This window comes from Artibeus jamaicensis, unplaced genomic scaffold (assembly GCF_021234435.1).
Source record: "Artibeus jamaicensis isolate MK-2021 breed Jamaican fruit bat unplaced genomic scaffold, CSHL_Jam_final contig_76, whole genome shotgun sequence".
Taxonomy (NCBI): domain Eukaryota; kingdom Metazoa; phylum Chordata; class Mammalia; order Chiroptera; family Phyllostomidae; genus Artibeus; species Artibeus jamaicensis.
Genome location: NW_026521954.1, coordinates 27,245,533 through 27,267,848, shown reverse-complemented (window position 1 = coordinate 27,267,848; position 22,316 = coordinate 27,245,533). Strand labels below are relative to the sequence as shown.

The window sequence follows — 22,316 nt, the reverse complement described above, 5'->3', positions numbered from 1 at the left end:
GCATTTTACTACAGAAAGCAATGGTTCCTTTAAGAGCTTACAGCGGGTACTTGCCAACTTCCCGCCAAGATGGAGGCGTAGGTAGACACACCATGCCTCCTCCCACAACCAAAATAAGAACAAAAATTTAGAAACAAAATAACCACCAGAACTGACAGAAAATTGAACTATATGGAAGTCGGACAGCCAAGGAGCTGAAATAGACACATTCATCCAGACCGGTAGGCGGGGCAGCCTTCCGCAAACAGCAGGGAGGGGTCAAGGCACAAGAAGTGGTGACACCGGGCGCGCAAGACAGCAGAGGGCGGACCCTGGGTGCGGGGTGGCAAAGCGAGGTCAGCTGACCGGGCAGAAGTCCCACATTCACGTGCAGATAACAGGGGAGCAAGACAGACCACAGCCCAGGGCCCCAGCGCTGGGAAATAAAGCCTCAAAACACTGACTGAAAACACCTGTGGGGGTTGAGGTGCAGGGAAAAACTCCCAGCCTCACAGGAGAGTTTGTTGGAGAGACCCACAGGGTCCTCAAACATTCACAAGCCCACCCGCCCACCCAGGAATCAGTACCAGAGAGGCCCAGTTTGCTTGGGGGAAGTGGCAGAAGGGACTGAAATCAGAAAGAGCGGAGCAAGTGTCATTGTTCCCTCTCAGACCCCGCCCCCACATAGAGCGTCACAACCCAGCAACTGGGTTGCCCAGCCATGGTGAACACCTAAGGCTCTACCCCTTATATGTAACAGGCCCGACAAGACAAAAAAAAAAAAATTGCCGAAACTGAAGAACAGATCAAAGCTCCAGATATAATACAGCTAAGCGACCAAGAGATAGCCAACCTATCAGATGCACAGTTCAAAACAATGGTGATCAGGAGGCTCACGGAAATGGTTGAATTTGGTGACAAATTAGATGAAAAAATGAAGGCTACAATAAGTGAAATGAAGGAAAATGCACAGGGAACCAATACTGATGGGAAGAAAACTGGGGCTCAAATCAAGGGAGTGGACCAGAATGAAGAAACAACCAAACAGAAAAGAATGAAGAAACAAGAATGAAGAAAAATGAGCAGAGGATTAGGAACCTCCAGGACATCTTTAAATGTTCCAACAGCTGAATTATAGGGGTACCAGAAGGAGAAGAGGAACATCAACAAGTGGAAAAGTTATTTGAACAAATAATAAAGGAGAACTTCCCCAACCTGGCAAAGGAAATAGACTTCCAGGAAATCCAGGAAGCTCAGAGAGTCCCAAACAAGGTGGACCCAAGGAGGAACACATCACAATTACATTAGCCAAGATTAAAATGAAGAGCCCTGGCTGGTATAGCTCAGTGGATTGAGCGCGGGCCTGCGAACCACATGATCGCGGTTCGATTCCCAGTCAGGGCACATGCCTGGGTTGCAGACCAGTTAGTTCCCAGCAGGGGACTCATGAGAGGCAACCATACATTGATATTTCTCTCCTTCTCTCCTTCCCTTCCCCTCTAAAAGTAAATAAATAAATAAAACTAAAAAAAAAAAAAGAAAGATTAAAATGAAGGAGAGAATCCTAGAAGCAGCAAGAGATAAGGGGACAGTCACCTACAGAGGAGTTCCCATCAGATTGTCAGCTGGTTTCTCAAAAGAAACCTTATAGGCAAGAAGGGGCTGGAAAGAAGTATTTCAAGTCATGAAAGGCGAGGAGCTACAACCAAGATTGCTCTATCCAGCAAAGCTTTCATTTAGAATGGAAGGGCAGATAAAGTGCTTCTCAGATAAGGTCAAGTTAAAGGAGTTCATCATCACCAAGCCCTTATTTTATGAAATGTTAAAGGGACTTACCTAAGAAAAAGAAGATAAAAAAACATGTATAGTAAAAAGACAGCAAACTCATAATTATTAACCACCACACCTAAAAAAAAACAAACTAAGCAAACAACTAGAAAGGAGCAGAACCACAGAAATGGAGATCACACGGAGGGTTAGCAACAGGGGAGGGGGAGGGGGAGAAGGTACGGAGAATAAGTAGCACAGACGGTGGGGAGGGCAAGAATAGTATGGGAAATGTAAACACTAAAGAATTTAAGACACATGAACATGAACTAAAGGGAGGGGATGGGGGGGGGAGAGGGTGTGCAGGGTGGAGGGGAATGAAGGGGGGAAATGGGACAAATGTAATAGCATAATCAAAATATATTTAAAAAACATTTTTTTAAAAGAACACAACAGTTTGCATTATTTTAAGTTAAAGCTATGGGTTGAGAGTTTATCCTCGAACACATCACTCAGCAATTAAGAACTTCTCAGCTGGAGTCCACTGTCCAGCTGTGGAAGGTGCAAAATCCTCCGGCTAGTGACCAACCGTGCAGTCACTGCCGGTCAAGGCAGGCTCCCGGACAAGCACGCAAGGAGGAGGAGCTGGAAGGTCCGGCAGCTACGGATGAAGAAGCAACGCACTCCGAAGAGTGACCTCCCTCCTGGGGCCTCGGTCCGCGGCTCCATGCTGTGGAGGCTGCTGCACCTGCCGGGCACGCACCTACCTGGAGTGCGAGCTGTACAAAGTGGCTTAAGTCCAATGAAAGCCTTCATGTGAAAAGCAAAGAACACAGCAACGACAACTAAGAAAAAAGCCTCCAAACAAACACCCCTCGAGATTCTGAAAGTTAATGTGCAGCCCAGTGATCCAAAAGCACGCCCCCCACACCGAGCCCCCACATGCACACAGCCGACCCGGGCTCATAGCAGGGAGCTCACACGGTGCTTCTCAAGGCACTCACGGTTGGCCGAGTCCGGAAACGTGACTTGACCCAGCAGGCCTTTCAGATTTGCCTACATGGGGGGCAGGGGGGAGACCACACTGTAAGCTCTGCAATCATCAGAAGAGCTATCACCTGGGTCCAGAAAGCCAGAAGTGCAGCCTTTGGGTCCAGGCTATTGACTCACCTGGGTGCGCATCACCATGGTCCTACCAAAGGGACAGAGGTGTCAGTGACTTGAGGGCCAAGTTGCTGAGAAAGAGCACCTGGAGGGCAGGGTCCTGATGGGCCAGAATGGCCTCACAGTGCACGAGAGCAGTGAGTGGGGGATGGGGGGGGTTGGACCACCACCCCGACGGACCAGCACGTCCATTGATACACGGCACCAGGAAAATGACTCACCAAGGGGACCCAGGCAGCCGTCAGCCTGGAACTGTGAAGAATTCATCAGACTGGACAGACTTAATTCAGTTCCCACACTTCCCACTTCCACACACCAGGCCAAGACCAAGGACACCTCCATCCCAACCAGCTGGTGGTTTGTAGCTCACACAGAAAATTCTGGATTATGTTAACAGCATTAAAAGACAAGCACAAAAGCCTGGAAGATCGATTTCCTTGGGGCTTCAGAGCCTTCCAAGAATTGAAATGTGAAGGAAGAGCTAGCAGCCACAGCAAATTCTTCTAGAACCCAAGTCAGATATCATGCTCCTGCGCAAGACCACCCCAGCTGCCCACCTCACTGATGGAAAGCCCAAGTCCACGCCACAGCCCCGACCCCTCCCTCACAGGCTCCCGTCAGCCCGAGCACCTTGACCCGGTTTGGAGCCCCACACCCCCCCTCCCCAGGCCTCTGGGTCTTGCCCTCCTACAGCATGAGCCCCAAGTCCAGACCCTCACCCCGAGACTGGCGCTCCTGATGGACGACCGTCAGCCTGGAGACCTCTGAGCAGAGAGACGACACATCTGCCCTCTGTCCCCACCCCCGGGCACACGCACCCCCTGGCACACCACGGTAACTGTCGCAGACACTCCTGATGGCAGCGGTAGGTGGGGCACGGAGGAAAGGAGTCCTGACCACAGCAGTCTCTGATGGCATCAGGGACCTCTGTGCCCCACCCTCTGGAGCCCCCTTTCCAGGAAAGGCGCCTGCCTGCAGCTGCGTGGTTCTCTCAGCCTGCGCGCTGTCCTTTTCAGTCCGAACTGGCAGCATATTTAACGTGATTCTTTCAGAAGCTCCGTAGTCTCCTGTGAGGGATACTGGGGTTCCTTTGACAAATGCCACACACACAGGCCTCCCCAAAGCAGCCCTGCCCTGAGGGACAAGGCTCCCGTCTCTCGGGAGTCCTGTCGGAGGCAGCACTCCAAAGAGGCCTTAACAATGCTTTGTCCGGCCACAGACCCCGTCCTCCTGGCTGCCCTCTGACCTCAGCTCTGCTCAGAGGCCATTTCTTGGCATTAGCCTCACCGCCGTCCTGAGACAACGGGGACCGCCCGAGGCCGCTCTGCACGGGGACCAGCAGCCGCACTGCTGCTACCTTGGAGTGAGGGGCAGGTAGCCAGAGGAGCCTTCCGAGGTGACCAGCATTCTCACTTCGGTGGTGTCACTCCCTGTCTTCCGGCACCACGCTGGCATGTGACATCCCTGCCCTCCCCGCCCCCACTGCCCAGCCTCCCGCACCTGGGAACTTGGCTGCAAGCCTGCACACCAGCCCTCTCGCGGCCTTTGCACCTGCTGCCCTGTGTCTGGGGTAAGTGCTTGTCCCCAGTGGCTGTCCCTGCTAAAATGCCACTATCAGGCCTCTCCCAACCACTTGTGTCCCAGCACCCGAGGACCACCCCCCACTCCCTGACCCTTTGACCTGACACCACATTTAGTATCTTGTCCCCACTGGGGCACCACTTCCTGCAGGTCCCGTGTCTGCCGGACTGTGCCCGGCATGGCATGGGCTCAACAAATGCTGGATGACCGAGGACAGCTTCTGCCCTTCAGAAACGCTTGGAGCCGAGTCCCGAAACCCTTGGGAAACGGCTGAAGCGAGTTTTGAAGGAGTGCTTGGGGCCTGTGGCCGGGGCGGTGACAGCGGGCAGGGTCCAGTCCAGCACTCCCTCTGCTGGGGGGGGGGGGCGGTGTCCAGGGTGAGCGCCGGCACTCACTGCACAGCCCGCTCCAGTTTCGGCTCTGAAGCGGAGGTAGGGCCTCCTCAGCAGGTAAGTGGGGTGCAGGGGAAGGGGGGACGCGCACACGCATTAACAAGCCTGGGCCACAGTTCTGGTTCTGCCCCTGCCGTGCACTGTCCCCGCCCCCCCCATCACATGGCGAGGACAGAAGCTCACTCGGCTCCTCCGAACACAGAAACTGTCTCAGCAGCTGGCCCATTTGGCAACGCAGTCATTTGGTTAAAGGTTCTTTTTATTCTTGCAATCTCATTCCATACAAAAGCAGCAGAAACAGAACAGTCTTAACAAGAAGTGTACAGCTGAGTATTTGGACAGAAAATCTGTGCACGTCATCACGTACAGCAACTTTACATGAACCCCTTTGCTGCCCTAACTCTCGGAGTATGTCCAGTAGAAGGCCCGCCTCACACTATTTACAAGCTCCCCATTAGGACTGTGTAACTTAATAAAACCTATTCCTTCAGTACCTTTGACTACTCAGTGCTCTGTACGTGGGAAAAACCACCTTGACATACTGACAAAAGGCCAAACACTAAGTTCCCATAAAGATGTCAGAGGATCTGACTGGGCCAACACCCAGATACCAGCGTGGAGAGGCGATGCCACACTGGCCCCTGGACGCGGCGCAGCCCACGCCGGACGTCTGAGCAGCGGCACCCTCACCCTGAGATGCGGGCGGGGAACCAGCTCCAGCGCGCGTCGGGCAAGCGCGCGATGGCAGGGACTGAGTGGCGAGTCTCTCGTAAGGTTGCTGCAAGGTCGATTTTTGTTGGATTTAGTTCCATTTATGACTTAAAACATGCAAAATCCACTCACTATACATAAAATTGTTTCTTAAGAAAATAAGGCAAGAACAATTCACCAGGAGATAACAAACTATCAACAGGAGCCGCCGTGTGATGAGCACACGCTTGCTTGGCGGGCCCTCCACCTGGCAGGCAGGGCGACGTGCCGTGCTCGGCCACCACGTGGCCCGGTTAGCTCATGGCAGAGAAGTCTTTCAGGGGTTCGGTTAAACAGGCTTCCAGGTCGAACTCGTCCTCCAGCTGGCAGTCCACGTGTCTGACTTTGGTGGGTGTGCCCGAGTACATGTCCTGGAACACAGGCGGTGGGTGGTCACGGCTGGCCCCACCCAGGCAGGGAGTGCCGCCTCCCATGGCCCCAGCACCCCAGGCCTAAGGCTGGTCACTACGAGCAAAGACCCACAAGTGCTGGCGTGCACGAGTGGAAACTTGTAGCTAATGAAGTGTCAAGGACGACATTTAACTCTGCTATAGAGGGACGCGTCAAATCCCTACCCCACTAACCACACACCCCCTCTCCCCCACCCCCCTTACTGAAAACTACGGGACCCTGTGAGGCTTCTGAGCCTCGGCCACTCAGCTGGGATGGGAGGCTCGGGGGCTGTTGTGCAGGCTTGGTGACAGCTGTCCTCATGACTGGTAAGGCCACCACACCAGACTACCCTGAGCAAGGGGGACGAGGACAGCCCCTTGCCGAGCCCACACCACAGGACAGCGGAGGCCACTGCTGACGCCACAACCTGCAGGAGTCCGTGGGAGCTCCGCCGGCAGGCACACCAGGCACGGTGCGAGCAGGCTGGGCGCGTGCACCGCAGTGCCGGTCGGGCTCACAGAGCCAGCGCCTTGGGGCCTGGCGGCAGGGACCGGAGCTGAGCGGGGGAAGAGCAGCTCTAGTGCACAAGCTTCCCAACTGCTTGTGCACCGTCCAGGATGACCTCACGGGACGCCTGAGTGTCCCACAAGGCCGAGCGGGGCTTCCCAGCCGAGCCTACTCTCACACTTGCCACACTCATGTGCAAGCCCATGTGTATAGCCCATGTGCAGACACTAGGTGGGCTCCTCCGTGACAACGATAAAGGGACTGACCTTTCACTTTTACGATGGACAACTGACGTGGATGTGCTTGGACAGAAAAGTCTGCAAGAGCCCTGGCCAGGCAGCTCCGTCTGAAATGCCAGGGCTGTGGCCTTGACCCCCATTCAGGACACATGGGAACAGCAGCCTATGAACACGCCCACAAGGGAGCGTCGCACTGTGTTTCTCACGCTCTAGTTAACTTTTAAAAAGAGTCTGCAAAAACATGCACCCAGCCAAAAACTATGGAGTTGAAAATGCGATTTAGTTGCTTTTAATTTTGGAAACCCACCCCCCTACTCAAAAACATGGGGTCTTCTACAACTGGCAAACGGGGGGAACCCCTAGGCACGCTCGCTGGCGCAGATCCAGCTCAGCCTGGAAGGAACGCTGGTGGCCCCGCCTGCGCAGACGCTGGGGCCAGAAGGGAAAGGCCTTTTCCTTTTCAATGAAAACGGGATTAGCTGGACTGAACCAAAAACCTAACCCAAGGCCACTACCTAGAAACGCCACCAGTCCTCCCGCTGGTCAGCCGAGAAGGGGGAGGGGCCCCTCCTCACAAGCGTCACAGTCACACTGCAGCGAGACTGCAGCCTACGAAGGGCGTGCATGGCCGACAAGTGGCCTGAGACACACGCTGAGAGGGAAGCAAGGGAAGGCACTCACGAAGTTGTTGTCCTGAGAGCTCGCCTGGGACTCGGAGCTGCTCTCTGCGGATTCCGTCTCCATCTCCCCGAGGTCTGCGGGGCGCCTGTGAAACCAAACAGGCCTCAGCCCGAGCAGAGCCAGGAGACGCACGCCACAGGCAAGTTCCACAGGCCTGATCACTAAGGCCACGCGGCCCCATGACAACAGCTTTCCAGGACACGCCGCCTGAACTGTGCCCACCCAGCCGGGCAGAGGTGTGGCTGTCTCACCCACGAGAAGCGGCACACACCCACGAGCACCCCTGCCAGCAGAAGCAATGACTGTCGGCAAAATCTGGAGGCAGGGGCAGTGACAGACCAGATGACACCTCGTTGCTAATTTCTCCAATTCTTCACTCATGAAGAAAAGGGGACACTGTCCCACTAGCAAAAACATTGGCATGACATCTGTGAGGCCACATCTGTAAAGCCACGTTGAAAGTCGTCGCAAACACGACAGTTTCTAATACATCTCCCTCGCACAAAGCAAAAGTTCAAGGAACTACAGGAGGCGGCGGAGCGAGGCCGAACTCTCCACCTCCCTGTTCAACCGCATCCTGACCGCGTGGCAAGTACTCAGGCCCCAGATCTTCCCAACGGGACACAAATTTAAAAACCAATAGGGAAAAGGCAAAAACCTTCCTTAAATTTTAGTGCGATATAAATTAGTCAAGTAACTTTTAGACTATTAATCTTAAAAGCAAATAAAAGAGGCCCTGGCCGAGTGGCTCAGAGTGTCGTCGTCCTGACAGCCCAGGGCACAGACAAGACCCAGCGGACACTGCAGACGGAAGTGGGACGACAGGCCCACACTTCTCTCCCCCACTTCCTCTCCCAGGTCTATGGTCTCAAATAATAAGTAAACAAAACCCAGCCGGTTTCCAGACTTTCTAACCTGTTTTGATAGCTGATTGCCACGTGACAGCTCTTTCGGTCAGGGCCCGGGTTGCAGAAATAGAGAACAGAAGGCGATACGAGCCCTGACCCACGTGGCTCAGCGGGCTGGGCGTCCTACTGTAAACCATGAAGGTCATGGTTCACTTCCTGGACAGGGCACACGCCTGGGTGTGCAAGTTTGGTCCCCAGTCAGGGCACATACGAGAAGCATCACATACATGCTTCTCTCCCTCTCCCTCCTCTAAAAAATAAATAGATAAAATCCTTAAGAAAGAAAGGCAGTAGACATACATTTCTTGAAAATCACATCCTTCTTCAGCGGGAGGGTCCCAAAAATGCAGGGCCACCTTCCAGAGTTTGATCTGCTGGTCCCACGAGCGCCGGCTGTACTTTTTGAACTTGTTGGGGGTCTTGGGGTGAATGCCCGGCTGCCGAAGGTGCCTGCGGGAGAGGAAGGTCATCCTGGGACCGGCCCAAAGACCGGCCCAGCACTGCGATAACGAGCTAACACTACAGGCTGGGCTTCTCCAGACGAGCAAAGCGCCGGCTGAGCGAGCACCGCCTCTAGGACTCCTCTGACGCTCTACAACCTGTGCTGAGAAAAGTGTGTCCAAAGCCCGGTCCTTCGGAGGACGGAACATCCTAAGGTGTGTGCCTGTGAGGGAGCAGGGAGCACGAGCTGCCTAAACACACGGGCCGTGCTCATGGCGCCCTCGGCAAGATCTGTGTGACATGAACTTCGCCTCTTCCCCACCGTGTTTATAATGACTCTATGGCTATAACGCAGCTATGAGTCCTGAAGAACAAGATGTTTATCTCATTTACTTAGACCTTCCTGCCCATGGTTTTTCCAACACGGGCCCGGGATCAGCTTTACCACCTGGGTGTCTGCGCAGACAGAGGGCCCGGCGTGGCCGGGCCGGCCACCGGCCTACCTCGGGACCTCCCTGATGTAGCGGTCGTAGGCCATGGTGTTCTTCCCGTAGTTGATCTGCTTCTGCCTCCTCATCAGGACGCTTTCATCTGTCTCCAGGTCAGCCGGCACTGAGGACGGGGTCGCCTTCGAGTCACAGCTGGAGAGGACGAAAGGACACCGGAACACCCTCACGACCAAGATCGCGGTGCAGGCAAGTGCGGAAACACAGCAACGGAGGGGTCTGTCCTCTGGGTTCCAAACCAATAACCGTGGCACAGTCCAGAACTGTGCATGGCAATCAAGGACAGAACAGACACTGGCTGGGCCGGAAAACTCGTTTGGATTTTTGTGTACCGCTCTAATAGAGCCCCAGTATTTGTCTTTAACTTCGTCAGAAACAATTTTATTAGGTTGTACTGTGACACCTGTCATAGCAACATGCGTTTAAAAAAAAAAACTCACTGCCCTGGCTGGTGTAGCTCAGTAGATTGAGCTCGGGCCTGCGAACCACAAGATCGCGGTTCGATTCCCAGTCAGGGCACATGCTTGGGTTGCAGGCCGGTTCCCTGCAGGCCAGTTCCCAGCAGGGGACGCATGAAAGGCAACCATACACTGATGTTCCTCTCCCTCTCCCCTTCCCCCCTAAAGATAAAGAAATAAAATCTTTAATAAAAAAAAAACAACTCACCAAAACTGGTGAATTTTTGTGCAACCGTTTTAATATTCAAGATGGATTAAAACAAACATTTCTGGCCTTATTATTTCAAGGCGGGTAAAAATGCAACTGAAACACAGAAAAAAGATTTGTGTAGTGTGTGGAGAAGGTGCCGTGACTGACGGAACGCGTCACACGTGCTTTGCGGAGTCCCTGGCCACTGCTGACCTTCCGGCCAAACGGCCCCTCGCTGTGGGGCCGTCTTCTGCATCGGAGGGTGTTCAGCAGCGGCACCGGCCTCTCCCCACGAGGAGCCACGAGCAGGACACGGCTGACGTCCTCGACATTCCCAAGTCAGTAAAATTACGGGTGAAAGTGAAAAACATGTCTTTTGTTTTATGGAAAAACTAACTGGACTCTCCGGCCAGCCCAGCACAATGCCCCCACCAGTGAAGAGCGGACTCACTGGTAAACGCCTCCAACACCCCAGCCCCGCCCTTCCTCGCGGACCAGCCGCAGGTCTGTCCACCCAGAACAGCTAGCAGACAGCACCTACCTTCCCAGGGGGGACTTCCGCTCTCTTCCAAAGTCATTTATGAGGAGTTTTCTTTTGTATCTGGAAGCCGAGCAAAGGTTGCGGTTGTTAAAAGACATAGAAACGGACACCTTCGGCTCTCACGGCAGCCCGGGACGTGTGCTCCAGTGCCGTGGCTGCCGAGTGGAGCAGCCCAGGCCTGCTGTGCCATTTGTCGTCTGAATGTCCCTCAGTCACTTTCTTCTAGAAGACAACCAAGTGCCCAAAGCCAGCGGTTCTGAGAGAAAACCACCGCACCGGTGCCCACGGGCCCCTGGGGACACAAGCTTCTTGAGGCCAGAGAAGCCCTAACACCGGGGCCCCGACCCTTGGGCTGCACAGCAGGAGGGGAACGAGGGTGAGCCAGCAAACTGGTCCTTGGTGCCAGCAAGGCTGGGGACCACTGCCCTAACAAGTCAGCTTCGGTAGCAAGACCCCAACAACAAGGACATCTACCTCCCCGAGCCCTGCAGCCTTAAAACACACGTGCCTGTGTTAGCTGGGACCAAGGGCTTCCCACGAACGGCACAGCTACCTGACAGAGGCCTGTGTGTCTGTGGGGCACGATCACCGCCTCGACCTTGGAGGGGGCCCAGCCCCATGAGGCAGCGGCCTCCACCACGGCGATGGCCCGATCCTCTGCCACTGGTACTGAGGACCGCCTCCAGCGACAGTTCACACGCCTGTCTCAGCTGTCACGTGGCAGTGACCTCCTTCCACAGGTCAGCGGCCGCCCGCTTTTGGGGCCCCGGGGGCCAGACAACTGGCTCATCTCCGGGGCTTCCGCAGCAGCACTGACCACACAGCTCCCGTGGGGACTGAGACACTGCCCGCCCCACATCTCTCTCTAGGACCCCCGAGTGACAAAAACCCCCTTCCAAATTGTCAGACAGCTGCCAGGTCACCCTCCATGAAGCACAGTGAGATGAATTCTCACAGCCCCCTCCACGGTGAGGCCGCCGCCCACCCCCAGCACCCACATGCCTGGAGGTTACTCGGGCGGTGGCACCCTCACAGGGGTGTGGTGGACAGAGGGGCCGCAGACAGAGTAGGCCTGCTCTGCAAAGCCGGACAAATTTGAGACCTGTGACATAACCAAGGAACACGGAGCGGTACACCTGCATGACTGAAGAGTGGCAGGGTCCCCAGCAAGGGGTGACAGGGTGGGGGCATGGAGCACCCCGGTTACTGAAAGCACTGTTACGAGCCTTGGGAGCAGAGCACAGAAACCACACGGACCAGGGCAAGCAGCCGAGCTCCACGGCCAACAAATCAAGGCCCACCCAAAAAAGACAGGGGGTCTGGAAGGCTGGGCCACGTCTGCCGACGCCCAGTGCCCTTGCTCAGCCACCCGCACGTCTCCACGCCCGTGCCAGCACCTTCCCCATGCAGGCGGCTGCAAACGCCACAGCCCCGAGGCAGTGGGGCCACGCCGCACCGCCCACCCCCCTCGGAATCAAGAGCCAGCTCCTGATTCAACACACTGGGGCTCTCACAAGCCACGGCACTGCAACTCCAAGTTCATTCAGCTGGGCGTACACCGATGGGGAGAAAGGCTCTCAAACACTAGTGAAACGTCACTGAGGGAGACGAGCAGGGTTTACGGGGGCATCCCGAGCCGGCAGGCGCCCAGGAGGAGGAAGCAGCTCAGAGCTTGGGAGAACCGGAGCACAACGGCACAGGGCTCCCCCACCAGGCTGGGCCGCCGCCTGCACCAGGCGTCAGTCAGGAGTGTGCCCCCTCTCTGTAGAGAGCACCTCCCGTGCCTGTGGGCCCGGCATCCCACAAGGCAGGCTGGGCAACATCACGGTGGTCCTCTGCCAGCGGGCCAAGGCCCGCAGGCATGGCCACCAAGACAGCGGTCTTCAGACCTCGGAAAGCAGACTCATCTGGGGGCCCCACCTGGAGTTTCCCTTCCAGCAGGCCAGCGTGCAGGGCACCCTGAGAACCCACACTTCTGCCAAGTTCCCAGGAGCTGCTGACGCTGTGGGTCTGGGACTAGACTTGTAAGCCTGCCTTGCTGTGTTCTGGAGTGGACCAACCACAGCATTTCGAAGCCATCTGAAACACGTACCTTGCGATTTCTTTGTTCACTCTGGTCCTCATCTCGTCTTCTTCCACAGCACTTGCCCAATCCAAACATCTGGACCGGGGTTTTGGGCCTTCAGGGGTGGTGAAGCTGCAGAGAAAGAAAAATGCGCCCCGAACCATGACACGCTGTCTGTGTCCTTTCAGTTGGGACACAAGAACACAGCCCAAGGGAGCTTGGGGAGGGTCAAGAGAAGGGGCGCCGCACTCTCCCCCGGGGCCTCCCTGGCTGGCTGCATCTGAGAGGCTGCGCAATGCCTCTCTGGGCTTCGGTGGAACGTGCTCTGTGCACCCACCAGGGGCCAGCTTGGGCTACACCGCGAGGACAGAGTCCAAGGGGAGGCAGACGGCGTCAGCAAGGCCTCATCTGCACTGAGAAGGGGCCTAAGACAACACGTTCTCTTCTTTGCAAAATGAGTTCATTTTCTGGTGACCTTAAAGATTTCATGCAACACACTTAATGCTAAACAGAGTGACCAACACCATGAAGTGACTTAATAAACAATGACTACGATTTACTTGCAGATGCACAAGTACTGATTCAGAACACATTGCATCACAGTTAAAACTGGAGTGGGGAGGACAAGATAAGACACAGGAGTCTTCACTGCATTAGGACTCAGTCCATGGGGAAAGGCAGCCCCCAGGGCTGGGTTCCACAGAATACAGCTCAGCTGCGCCTGGAACTTAAGGAAGTCATCAGTTGAGATTAGGCAACTTGAAAACGTAAGGCTCAACACCAGGAATTCCGACCATTAGAGTCGATGGTCTCTCCAGATTAATGTACACTGACATTTTCACAATCAGCAGCCCTGTGTGCCCTGTGTGCCCACCAACTACATGCTTTGGAAGCAGAGCAACAAATGATTCGTCCCTTTATGAAGTTATCGTTTCTTCTCCGGTTGCCCTGCCCAGAGAAATCCAAGCTGGATTTCCAAAAGTAACTTTCCAAAAACTGTTGGCAGAGTAGGAACCCAAATCAATGACCCCAAAGTAAGATGGACCCTGTGGCTGGGTCACGGACGCATAGGTGCAGGCTTGACCACCAGCTGGACACGGGCAACCCCACAGGCAGGTCGCATGGCTCAGGTCTGGTTCCCTGGCCTCGACAGATTCCTAAACGTTTAATAGGTGCTTACCAATAACCTTCTGCTGTATCTCCTATTCAGTAACATCACAGACTACCTTCTGTGGAGCTAAAACCATCTCCTAGACAAGGCAGGTTACGCTCACCCTGTTCTACCCTCAGTCGGGAGTACTAGCAGGGAAAGGACCCCAGGTGGACCCAAGCCTGCACCCTGTGACCACATGCAGCTGGCCCAGGGCCAGGCCCCACCCATAGACCCCACTCTGGTGGCCGAACAGGGGACTTAGGACAACAGTTACGCAGAACTGGCGGCAGGAGAAAGGGCCAAGGACGGGAGCCTTCCAACGGCACTGGAAGAAGGAGGCCCATGTGGCTGGTAAGCCTGTGGGGCACTTTAAGACTTCAGAGCTTGATCACAGTGGTGATGTCGGTCCCGGTCTTCAGTCCTCACATCTAGCCCAAGGCCCTGCAGGGTCCCTCCTGTCTCACCTGTCCAGCTCTACAAGCCATTCACCTCGCACCTGAGACTCACAGGAGCGGCCTCCAGCTACTCTTGGATCCCATTAGCTCTCAAAGTCATCTGCTCACCTGGCAACTTTGGAACCTGACCGCCGACCCTTCCCCAGACCAGGTCCAACTTGGCCAACAACACAGCTGCTCAGCTCTAAAACCCCGGGGCCTCTCTGTGCCCCGGAAGTCACTGGCACGCTCTCGGACTCCTGCCTCCAGTCTCTCCTGCACCCGTTTCCGGGCACTTCTGCTCAGTCTTCCAGCGCCCACTTCCTCTGCGCGTCCGCGGCCCGCCTGCGGGACAAAGGCCTCGGCGCCTGGACGCTCCCAGGGACCAAAGGGCCAGCGCCGCCGGCCTCAGGCGGCCCGCGTCCCCCCTCACCCAGCACCGGCCACCAGCACAAAAGCGGAACCTCCCTGGGTGACCTCACTCCAGCGCGCCGCCCGGCCTAGAAAATATGTAAATGCTGCAAAAGGCTCCAGGGAGAGAAGCGCTCGGCTGCCACCTCGGCGGCCTCGACACCACACCCCCCAAGGCTGAGCCTGCCCAAGTGCCCGGGATTACAAAGGGGCGGCCGGCTAAGGTGATGACACCCTCCCCCGGGGCCCCTCCTGGGGTCCTCAAAGACCACGCAGTCGCGCTGGGTGGCGCCGGAGCCTGACACACCGCCACCGTAACCATCCCGCCGCCGGCGCCTGCTGCCCGGAGTGCGCGCAGGGCTCACCTATCGGGTCTTCGGTCGTCCGCCGGCTTCGCGGGGACCTCGGCGTCCTCCGACACCCCATGCGGGCGGTCGGCTCTGCGCTTGCGCCCGAGGCTCCATCTCGCTGGGGGCGGCGGGCTGCGGGCGAGAAGCCGCGTCAAGACGGGCGAGCGGGACCGCGCCCCCGGCCGCCCCGTGCCCCCGCCTGGCCCGCCCGCAGCGCGCGGCCCGCCCTCACCTGGCGTCGAGGTCGCAGCGGCTCCGGTACCTGGGGGGGCTTCGCGGGCTGCAGGCCATTTCAGAAGACAGGCTGCCAACACGTCTTCTCCCGCGGCGCAAACACACTGCGCGCCCCGCCCCCAACCGCCTTTATCCACCCCGCCCCGCCCCGCGCCGGGCTGTCCCACACCCGGCGGACGAGACCATCGGGCCCGCGGGGGGAAGCCCGCTCGGACGCGCGCCGCGCAGGCGGCCTAGGTCCGCAGGAGACGCGAAGCCTCCGTTCGGACGCCGCCGGCTGCAGGCGGGCGAACGCCGTGGGGCTGACTGAGCACGCGACCCTGAAAATATCGCCCCTCGGCGTGGAGGCGCCCGCAGCCCTCGGACGCCGATTGGACGCTCCTTCGCGGGAGGGGCGGGGCATTGGCGGGAGATTCAGAAGCACGTGACGCGACTGCTCGCGGCGAGGCCAGCGGCTCAGCCCTCCCCATTGGCCCAGGCCCGGGCGGGGACTGTCTCCGATTGGTCCACCGGGAGGCGGCATTCCGCGCGCTGGCGGGAACTAGAACCCGGAAGGGGCGGTAGCGGGGACGCGCGAAAAGCTTGTTTTCACTCCTTGCAAGTCTGCGGAAACTGGTGAGTTGGGACAGCTGCTGGCGCCGCGCCTCGTCCGGTTCCGCCTCCCAGCACTGCTCCCACGGCCACTTCCAGCACCGCCTCCCGCGCTCACCCCGCCCCACCCCACCCAGCAGAGAGCCCTGGCCAGTAAGACGACCCCAGGTGGGAAGAGACCTCGGATTCTGGACGCAGAAAAGTCGAGTTTTTAAGTTTGTTACCGATTGTAGGGAGAGCGAAACGTCGACTCGTTCCATTACGCATTCGTGCTTGTATGTGCCCTAACTGGGGGTCGAACCTCAACCCTGGCGAATCGGCGACGCTCTGACCCGCGGAACCGCCCAGCCAGGGCTCTGGATTTTCAGTGACTTACATGTCCCTAGAACTATTTCGGGTCTGGCAGTGAGTGTTGGGGAGCTCACCCGCTCCCACCCCTGAGCCTGGGCCACCCAGGCCCCCCACACACATGGCCACAGGACAACTCAACGGTACGGGGAGGCCTGTGCCCTTGAGCCACCGGTGTTCCAGGCTGACCTCAGCCCCCGCCCCAGGTCACCACCCCTCCAACCAGAACACCCTCCAGGGACCACTGGGCCTGCTCCCCTAGCCGCTCTGGAAATGGGCTTCGCAGACCTGCACCCCAGCAGGAATTCAGAGGGGAAGTTCTCAGGGGAAGCCTCCCCTTTCTTGGACACAACCCCCACACTGAAATGTGTACATTTTTAAGATGGCTTCTCCCCACCTGTTACCAAAGCTTGAATATCAGGAAAAACAGTCCACTAGAGAGAAAGTGCATTTAACTTCAGGCTAAGGTTTTATTGAATACTGTGTCACTTAGCTACAATAGACTTATCTTTATAAAACTAGGTCATTTCCTTTCGTAGAAAAAAACTGCCCCATACTGGCCCTCCCCAGGCAGCACCTGAAACTCCAGGCTGGGCTGGGAGTTGCTCCCCGTGCCCCTCTATTGCCTTCACCTGCTGAGCACCCCAAGGGCCCACACATTCTCCCCCACTAATCTCTGGGTTTTGGCATGGCCCTGGGTGAGTTGGACCAGCTGGGTGCATCACCTCTGCATAAAGGGGCCAGTTTTAGAGGGGCTCACGAGGCACAAGTGTGAGGGCGCCAGTGGCCATGCGATCAGAGCAGGGCCCTGGCACTGCCCCCACACCTGCACCAGAGCTCGCTGAGACACCGGTCGGTTCCTTGGTTGCTGGGCATGTCCCTGCTGAACCAGGTGGGCCCTGTGGGCTGTGGCCAGTCCTGTGCTGCATCCTGACTGGTTTGTGTAAATGCAGGATGTCACTGTGGCACTTGGTCTTCAGCTTGCTGCCTCACTGGCCAGGAATCTGAAGCTCGGCTCTTCCCTGGACTCTTGGGGGCAGCAGGAGGCATACAGGCAGTGATTCTCTAGGGGATGAGTGGCCCTAGGAGCACACAGCTAAGGGACAGGCGACTGAAAGCAACCAGTGACTTGCCTAGCCCCTGATGGGAAGCTGAGTCCCTGTGGGCAGGGAGCAAGCAGGGGCCCCTTCATCTAGGAGCAGCCACCAGGAAGCCCTGGGTGGTGCTGTCACCATACAGTGACACCCTAGGTCTCTGCTCCACTGTTGGGTTCTGCCCCAGGTCCTCAGAGCAGCCTCCATGGGGCCAGCAGCCAGCATGGGGACGGTAGCAGAACTGACCACAACCCGTCCCGGATGAATATGCATCTGGCATGTAACCAAGGGGCAGATGTGCTCCATAAAATTAAGGCAAGTGGCCCAGGTCAGGGTCATCTGGGACAGACGCCAGTTTCTCCCAAAACAGCTCAAGGGGCCAGAATACCCAGGCAAAGGGCCCATGCTGTGTTCTGTGACCTGTACCACCCATACCCAGAGGGGTGGGAAAAGAAGGCAGCAGAACCCAAATGACCCATCCCACTGCCCCCACCCAAACTTTGGCAGAGAACTTCCTTTCTAAAAAAAAAGCCCTTGTCCTTCTGCAGCTGGGTAAGGAGCCCTGGGCCTGGAGACCTGGCTGCTCCCCAAGGCAGCAGTGGGGGCCCTGGCAGGGCTGGCAGGACCCCCACGGCTGCTCCCTCACCCTGACCCAGCCGACTCAGCGCACCGCACACACGTCCAGGATGCAGAAGCGTGCACGGCAGGTGGGGCAGGGCACTCGGCTGGCCAGCCAGGTGTCAGGGCGCTGTGGGTCCTGGCGGCTGGCAAACCACTTGCCCATGCAGGTGAGACACCACATGGGGCGGCAGTAGCACTGTTGGCACTCTCCCTCAGCCGCTTCCTGGCAGGTCTTCACCAGCTTCACACTGGCACGTGTCTGCATGCAGCCAATGCACGCCTCCAGCTCCTACGGGTAGCCCAAGGAAGTCACAGGAGACCACCGGACACCCCCAAGGGGTCCCCTGCTGCAGCCAGGGACCTGACTCATGGGGGCCCTGCAGTAGGAGCCCACCCGCCACCCCACCACCCAGCCCCCCCACCTGGCTGCTAGAGACCGCGTAGGTTGGGTTGACCTCCACCAGGGAGGCGAATGTCTCCAGGAACAGGTCGCCCAGGCTCTGGCGGATGACCACGTTGGCTGCTCGGAGGATGGGCGCCCGGATCTTCTCACACAGCTCGCCATACTCCGTGGAGTTTAGCCTGCACAAGGCGGGGCTGCTGAGCTGGGGCCACTGGACCCTGCAGGGCAAGACCCTGTTCCCTGGTGGCCTGGCGGGAACCCTGGGACAGGCATCAGGGAGGCCAAGGCTGTACCCTGCGGGGACCAGGGTGCCCACAAACAAACAGAACATGGAGGCTTCGGGCACAGCCCAGCTGCCCAGTGAAAACCAGCCAGCAAAGATGGCTGTAAGGCCAGAGCCAACAGACCCAGCACCTGGCCTTTGCAGGTTCAAGAGCAAGGCGTATCCCAGCAGGGGCCCAGCAGACTGATATGACCTGAACAAGATGGGAGGACCTCAGCTCCAGCCTAAGCCTCAGAGGTGAGGCAGCCACCAACCCTCTGTCCCATCCAGCCCCCAAAGGTCCCAGTGTATTCCCCCAAGAAAGGGAAGAAGGCAGCTCAGAGGACACAGCGTGGGTAAAGGGGAAGCGCAGGGGGTACCCATGGGGCACAAAGGGAACAGAAGGCCAGGGAAGAGGCCTGAGGTGGGTGACAGGAGCCCTGAGCAAACGTCACACTGGAGGGGCCACTCCTACCCGTCGTTGCCTCCCAGAGGGACACAAAGACTAGAACCAGGTGCCAGCTGAGCACGAGGCCTTGTGGAGTTCCAGCCTCGGCCCGCCACAGGCCCACCTACCGGATGTTGAAGGCCTGCACCACAGGGCTGCTGCTGGCCACTCGGATGGTGAGAAGCTGCACAGGCAAGTTCGAGTCTGGTGAGAGCTCGTGTTGCTGTGACTCCGTCACAGTCAGGTGCACATCCTGCTGCTGGGCCACGTGTACACGGTACGTGGTCACCTTCATTACCCACGTGTCTGTCACGATCACGCGGGCACCCGGTGCCCCTGTGGCAAACTTGTCAATCCTCCGGAACTCAGTGTTGACAGAGGAAGCAACAGCCTGCCAGCCTGACTGCGGGAGGGCGTAGAGGGCCAAGGAGCGGGCCAGTGGGTGGCGGGCCCACCCATCCTGGTACCAGTAGTAGATCAGGGTGCCAGCAACAGTGGGCAGGAGCACCGCCAGCAGGAAGAAGAGCCGCCAGGCCTCTGGGGCCTGGCTGGGGGCGAAGAGCTGCTTTTCCGAGGCTGCAAAGCACATGCCCACATAGTAGCCTGCAGAGGACAGGGCGGTCTCAGTAGAGGTTGGACTGCCCTGCCTGTGTCCTCCCTGTGGGGCCCACTGACAGCCACAGTACTGTCAAGGGAGCCCTGCCCAGGTCACTTCCTGTGACCTCGCAGGGGGCCTCTTCCTCTCACACCAACCCTAGAACTGACCCTCTGCCCCGATCACCAGATGGGTCTTAGCCACCTCCATGGCCTGCCTGGCCCAGCCCATGCCCACGGCAACGACTCTGAAGGTAAGAGGAAAGTGTCTGTAACTCGCTGCTTCAGTTGGCGCATGTGAGCACTAAAAACCAGCAAAACCCAGGAAAGGCGAAAACAAATGCAAGGCCTGGTGGCCCCACCCTCTCTGAGGAGGCAGATCTGAGTGTGCCCGCCCTCAGTGGGACTTCAGGTCAGTGAGGCCAGACCAGGGCCAGTGCCCCACGTTGAAATTGACGAGGCAGATGCGCAGGGCTGCACTGGCAGGTCTGAGGTTGCGAAGTTAAGAGGAAACGTCTGACTGAGCTGGTCCAGCTGCGACATCTCGGGACAGCCTGTTATGCTGCAGCAGACACTGTGCCTATAAACGTTCAGAGCTGTTCCAAACAAATGGTGAAGAGAAACGGGAGCTGGGCCTGGTGCCACAGGACAGGCTTCACCTGCATGTTAACAGTTGTCAGATGGGAGCGGGTGGGTGGAGAAGGCGAAGGGATTGAGAAGTACAAATTGGTAGTTCTGGCGCTAGTCAGTATGGCTCACTGGGTTGGCCATCATCCCGAAAAGCAAAGGGTTGTGGGTTCAGTCCCCAGTTGGGGTGCATGAAGCAATCAACAGATGTTTCTCTTACATAGATGTTTCTCTCCCTCTCTTTCTGTCCCTTCCCCTCTCTCTAAAAATAAGTAAGTGACATCGAATAAAACTGGTAGTTACAGAACAGTCAAGGGAGCCCTGACCAGATGGCTCAGCTGGTTGGAGCATCATGCCATACACCAGGCTGAGGGTTCAATTCCCAGTCGGGGCACATGCCTAGGTTGGTTGCAGGTTCCATCCCCTGTTGTGGTTGCAACTGGGAGGCAGCAATCGATGTTTCTCTCTCACATCAAAGTTTTCTCTTTCTCTAGAGTCAATATACACATCCTTGAGTAAGAATCTTTTTTAAAAAATAACAGTCAGTGCACAGCACAGAGAGCGGAGTCAGCAATGTTCTATCAGCTGCGTGGTGCCAGGTGGGTGCTGGACTCACACAGTGACCACTTGTTAAAGTCTGTATCTAATCACTGGGTTGTACCCCTGAAACTAATACTGTATACCAATACTGTAGTTGAAAAATAAAAAACTATTAAGGCAGGCTCCGCTAACCCCTCCAGGTGTGGCCTCCTTGAATCCCTCTACTTCCACGAGTTCTGGTTTCCCACAGACAGCCCCCATGCACTTCTGGCCTGGGGTGGGGGGCCCTCATGGCTACTCTCCACACCCACCAGGGTTGCTGCTTCCGACTGCCAGCTGAAAACCCCTCCCTCGGTCCACAGGGCTGTGGGCAGGCAACAGCCAACTGCTGTCCCAAGCCTGATTGTACCCCCAAGTCCTCCAGAGATCCCCTGCCTGGTACCCCACTCTTCAGCCAGTCCTCCGACCAATCAATCAGCTGACAGACTCGCCCCCCAGAGGCCCATTAGCACCGAGGTCACTGCCCAGCACAGCCCCTGGGCAAGGTGGGAGCGTGCTAGCCACACACGGGCTTTCCAGTCTCTCCTCCTGTGCCAACCCCAGGGGTGGTGTCATCCACCCGTATCTGCCTGCCCTTGCCACACCCACCTTCCAAGGCCTGGGCCAAGAGCACTCCGCTCTGAGTTGGACTCAGTTAACTTATGCCCCTCTCCTGGGAACTGCCACCCACATGACTGTTCCAGATGCGCACCAGCTGGGCGAAGCATCGCCTCTCCCTAGGGCTGAGCCTCCGTTTCTACCACTTACATACGACCAGCTGCTGCCAGTAGGGAACCCACGAGCCGCTGGCCAGCAGCCTTGGCTCTCGGGGAGACCGGAGATCCCAGAACCCTCCCTCGACTCTTCCCCAGAGAGAGTGGTCACAAGGCCCGGCCACCTCTGGGGTCCCAAAGCTCCACCGCGGGGTCGACCGCTTTCCCCCAACACACAGGGGTATACCGGCCGGGAGAGCGGGGCGGGGGACGGCCTCACCCAGGGGCAGCAGGGAGTGGCAGAACAGCGTCGCGGCCGTGCGGCGCTGATGGTAGGGCACGAAGGCGGCGTCTTCGCTGCCTAGCCAGCCGGACAACAGGTTCTGCACCGTGAGCCCCGCCGAGTGGAACTCGGTGGGCGTGAACACGAAGCAAACGGCAAACACCAGATAGGCTAGAGTAAAGGTGACCTCGGGGCTGTCCATCGTGCCGCCGCCGCCGCCCACGGAGCGGAAAACAGGCCCCGGCTTGCCCGTCGCCAGGCGCCGGTACGCCGCGGGGTGCCCTGGGAGATGGAGTCCCGCTACAGACCGGCGAGAGGCATTCTGGGAGGTGGAGTTCTCCCACCCTGGACGGAGCCCAAATCGTGAGCCGCCGCGCCAGTCCTCGCGAGTGTTTGGTTGTCGGTCAAGACCTGCCTCGAAGGCGGTGCTGCACCTGGTCCCATTTTACAGCTGGGGAAGCTGAGACTCGGGCGAGCGGCCCTCAGGCCCCAGCCTCTTCGCGCAGTACAGTCGCACTCGAAACAGAGCCCGAGATTCCCGGTCAGCAGAGAACCCCGCAATCACCGCCCGCATGCGAGCAGCCTTCCCCTTCACGTGCTCTGCTTGAC

The 22,316-nt window shown here is 57.7% G+C and overlaps 2 protein-coding genes and 1 long non-coding RNA gene across 3 annotated transcripts; all 3 read right to left on the bottom strand.

Moving 5' to 3' along the window:
• Positions 1-2,212: 2,212 nt before the first annotated feature.
• Positions 2,213-3,531, bottom strand: LOC119035601 (uncharacterized). Its single transcript, XR_005079843.2, has 3 exons — positions 2,917-3,531; positions 2,751-2,802; positions 2,213-2,556 (listed from the first exon to the last, which is right to left on the bottom strand). It is a non-coding gene; the product is annotated as an uncharacterized LOC119035601 (long non-coding RNA).
• A 1,593-nt stretch (positions 3,532-5,124) lies between these two features.
• SLBP (stem-loop binding protein) lies at positions 5,125-15,271 on the bottom strand. The gene is made up of 8 exons (XM_037126939.2): positions 15,143-15,271; positions 14,926-15,042; positions 12,590-12,694; positions 10,498-10,557; positions 9,306-9,443; positions 8,662-8,811; positions 7,454-7,538; positions 5,125-6,004 (listed from the first exon to the last, which is right to left on the bottom strand). Exons 1-8 carry the CDS (start codon positions 15,199-15,201, stop codon positions 5,888-5,890), a joined length of 831 nt encoding a protein of 276 aa, XP_036982834.2. The 5' UTR covers positions 15,202-15,271; the 3' UTR covers positions 5,125-5,887.
• A 1,258-nt stretch (positions 15,272-16,529) lies between these two features.
• TMEM129 (transmembrane protein 129, E3 ubiquitin ligase) lies at positions 16,530-22,299 on the bottom strand. Its single transcript, XM_037126860.2, has 4 exons — positions 21,705-22,299; positions 19,040-19,514; positions 18,221-18,380; positions 16,530-18,087 (listed from the first exon to the last, which is right to left on the bottom strand). The coding sequence occupies exons 1-4, from the start codon at positions 21,907-21,909 to the stop codon at positions 17,839-17,841; spliced, it is 1,089 nt and encodes a 362-aa protein (XP_036982755.2). The 5' UTR covers positions 21,910-22,299; the 3' UTR covers positions 16,530-17,838.
• Between the last annotated feature and the right edge of the window lie 17 nt (positions 22,300-22,316).

Coding starts and splice junctions, on each gene's coding strand:
- SLBP (XM_037126939.2), bottom strand. CDS start 15,201: ATGGCCTGCAGCCCGCGAAGCCCCCCCAGGTACCGGAGCCGCTGCGAC. Junction 9,444..10,497: donor CGGAAGTCCCCCCTGGGAAG/GTAGGTGCTGTC, acceptor CGTCCTCTCCAG/CTGTGACTCGAAGGCGACCC. Junction 7,539..8,661: donor GGATGTGATTTTCAAGAAAT/GTATGTCTACTG, acceptor TTGGTTTCACAG/GCGCCCCGCAGACCTCGGGG.
- TMEM129 (XM_037126860.2), bottom strand. CDS start 21,909: ATGGACAGCCCCGAGGTCACCTTTACTCTAGCCTATCTGGTGTTTGCC. Junction 19,515..21,704: donor CCACTCCCTGCTGCCCCTGG/GTGAGGCCGTCC, acceptor TGTCCTCTGCAG/GCTACTATGTGGGCATGTGC. Junction 18,381..19,039: donor GTGCAGGCCTTCAACATCCG/GTAGGTGGGCCT, acceptor CGCCTTGTGCAG/GCTAAACTCCACGGAGTATG.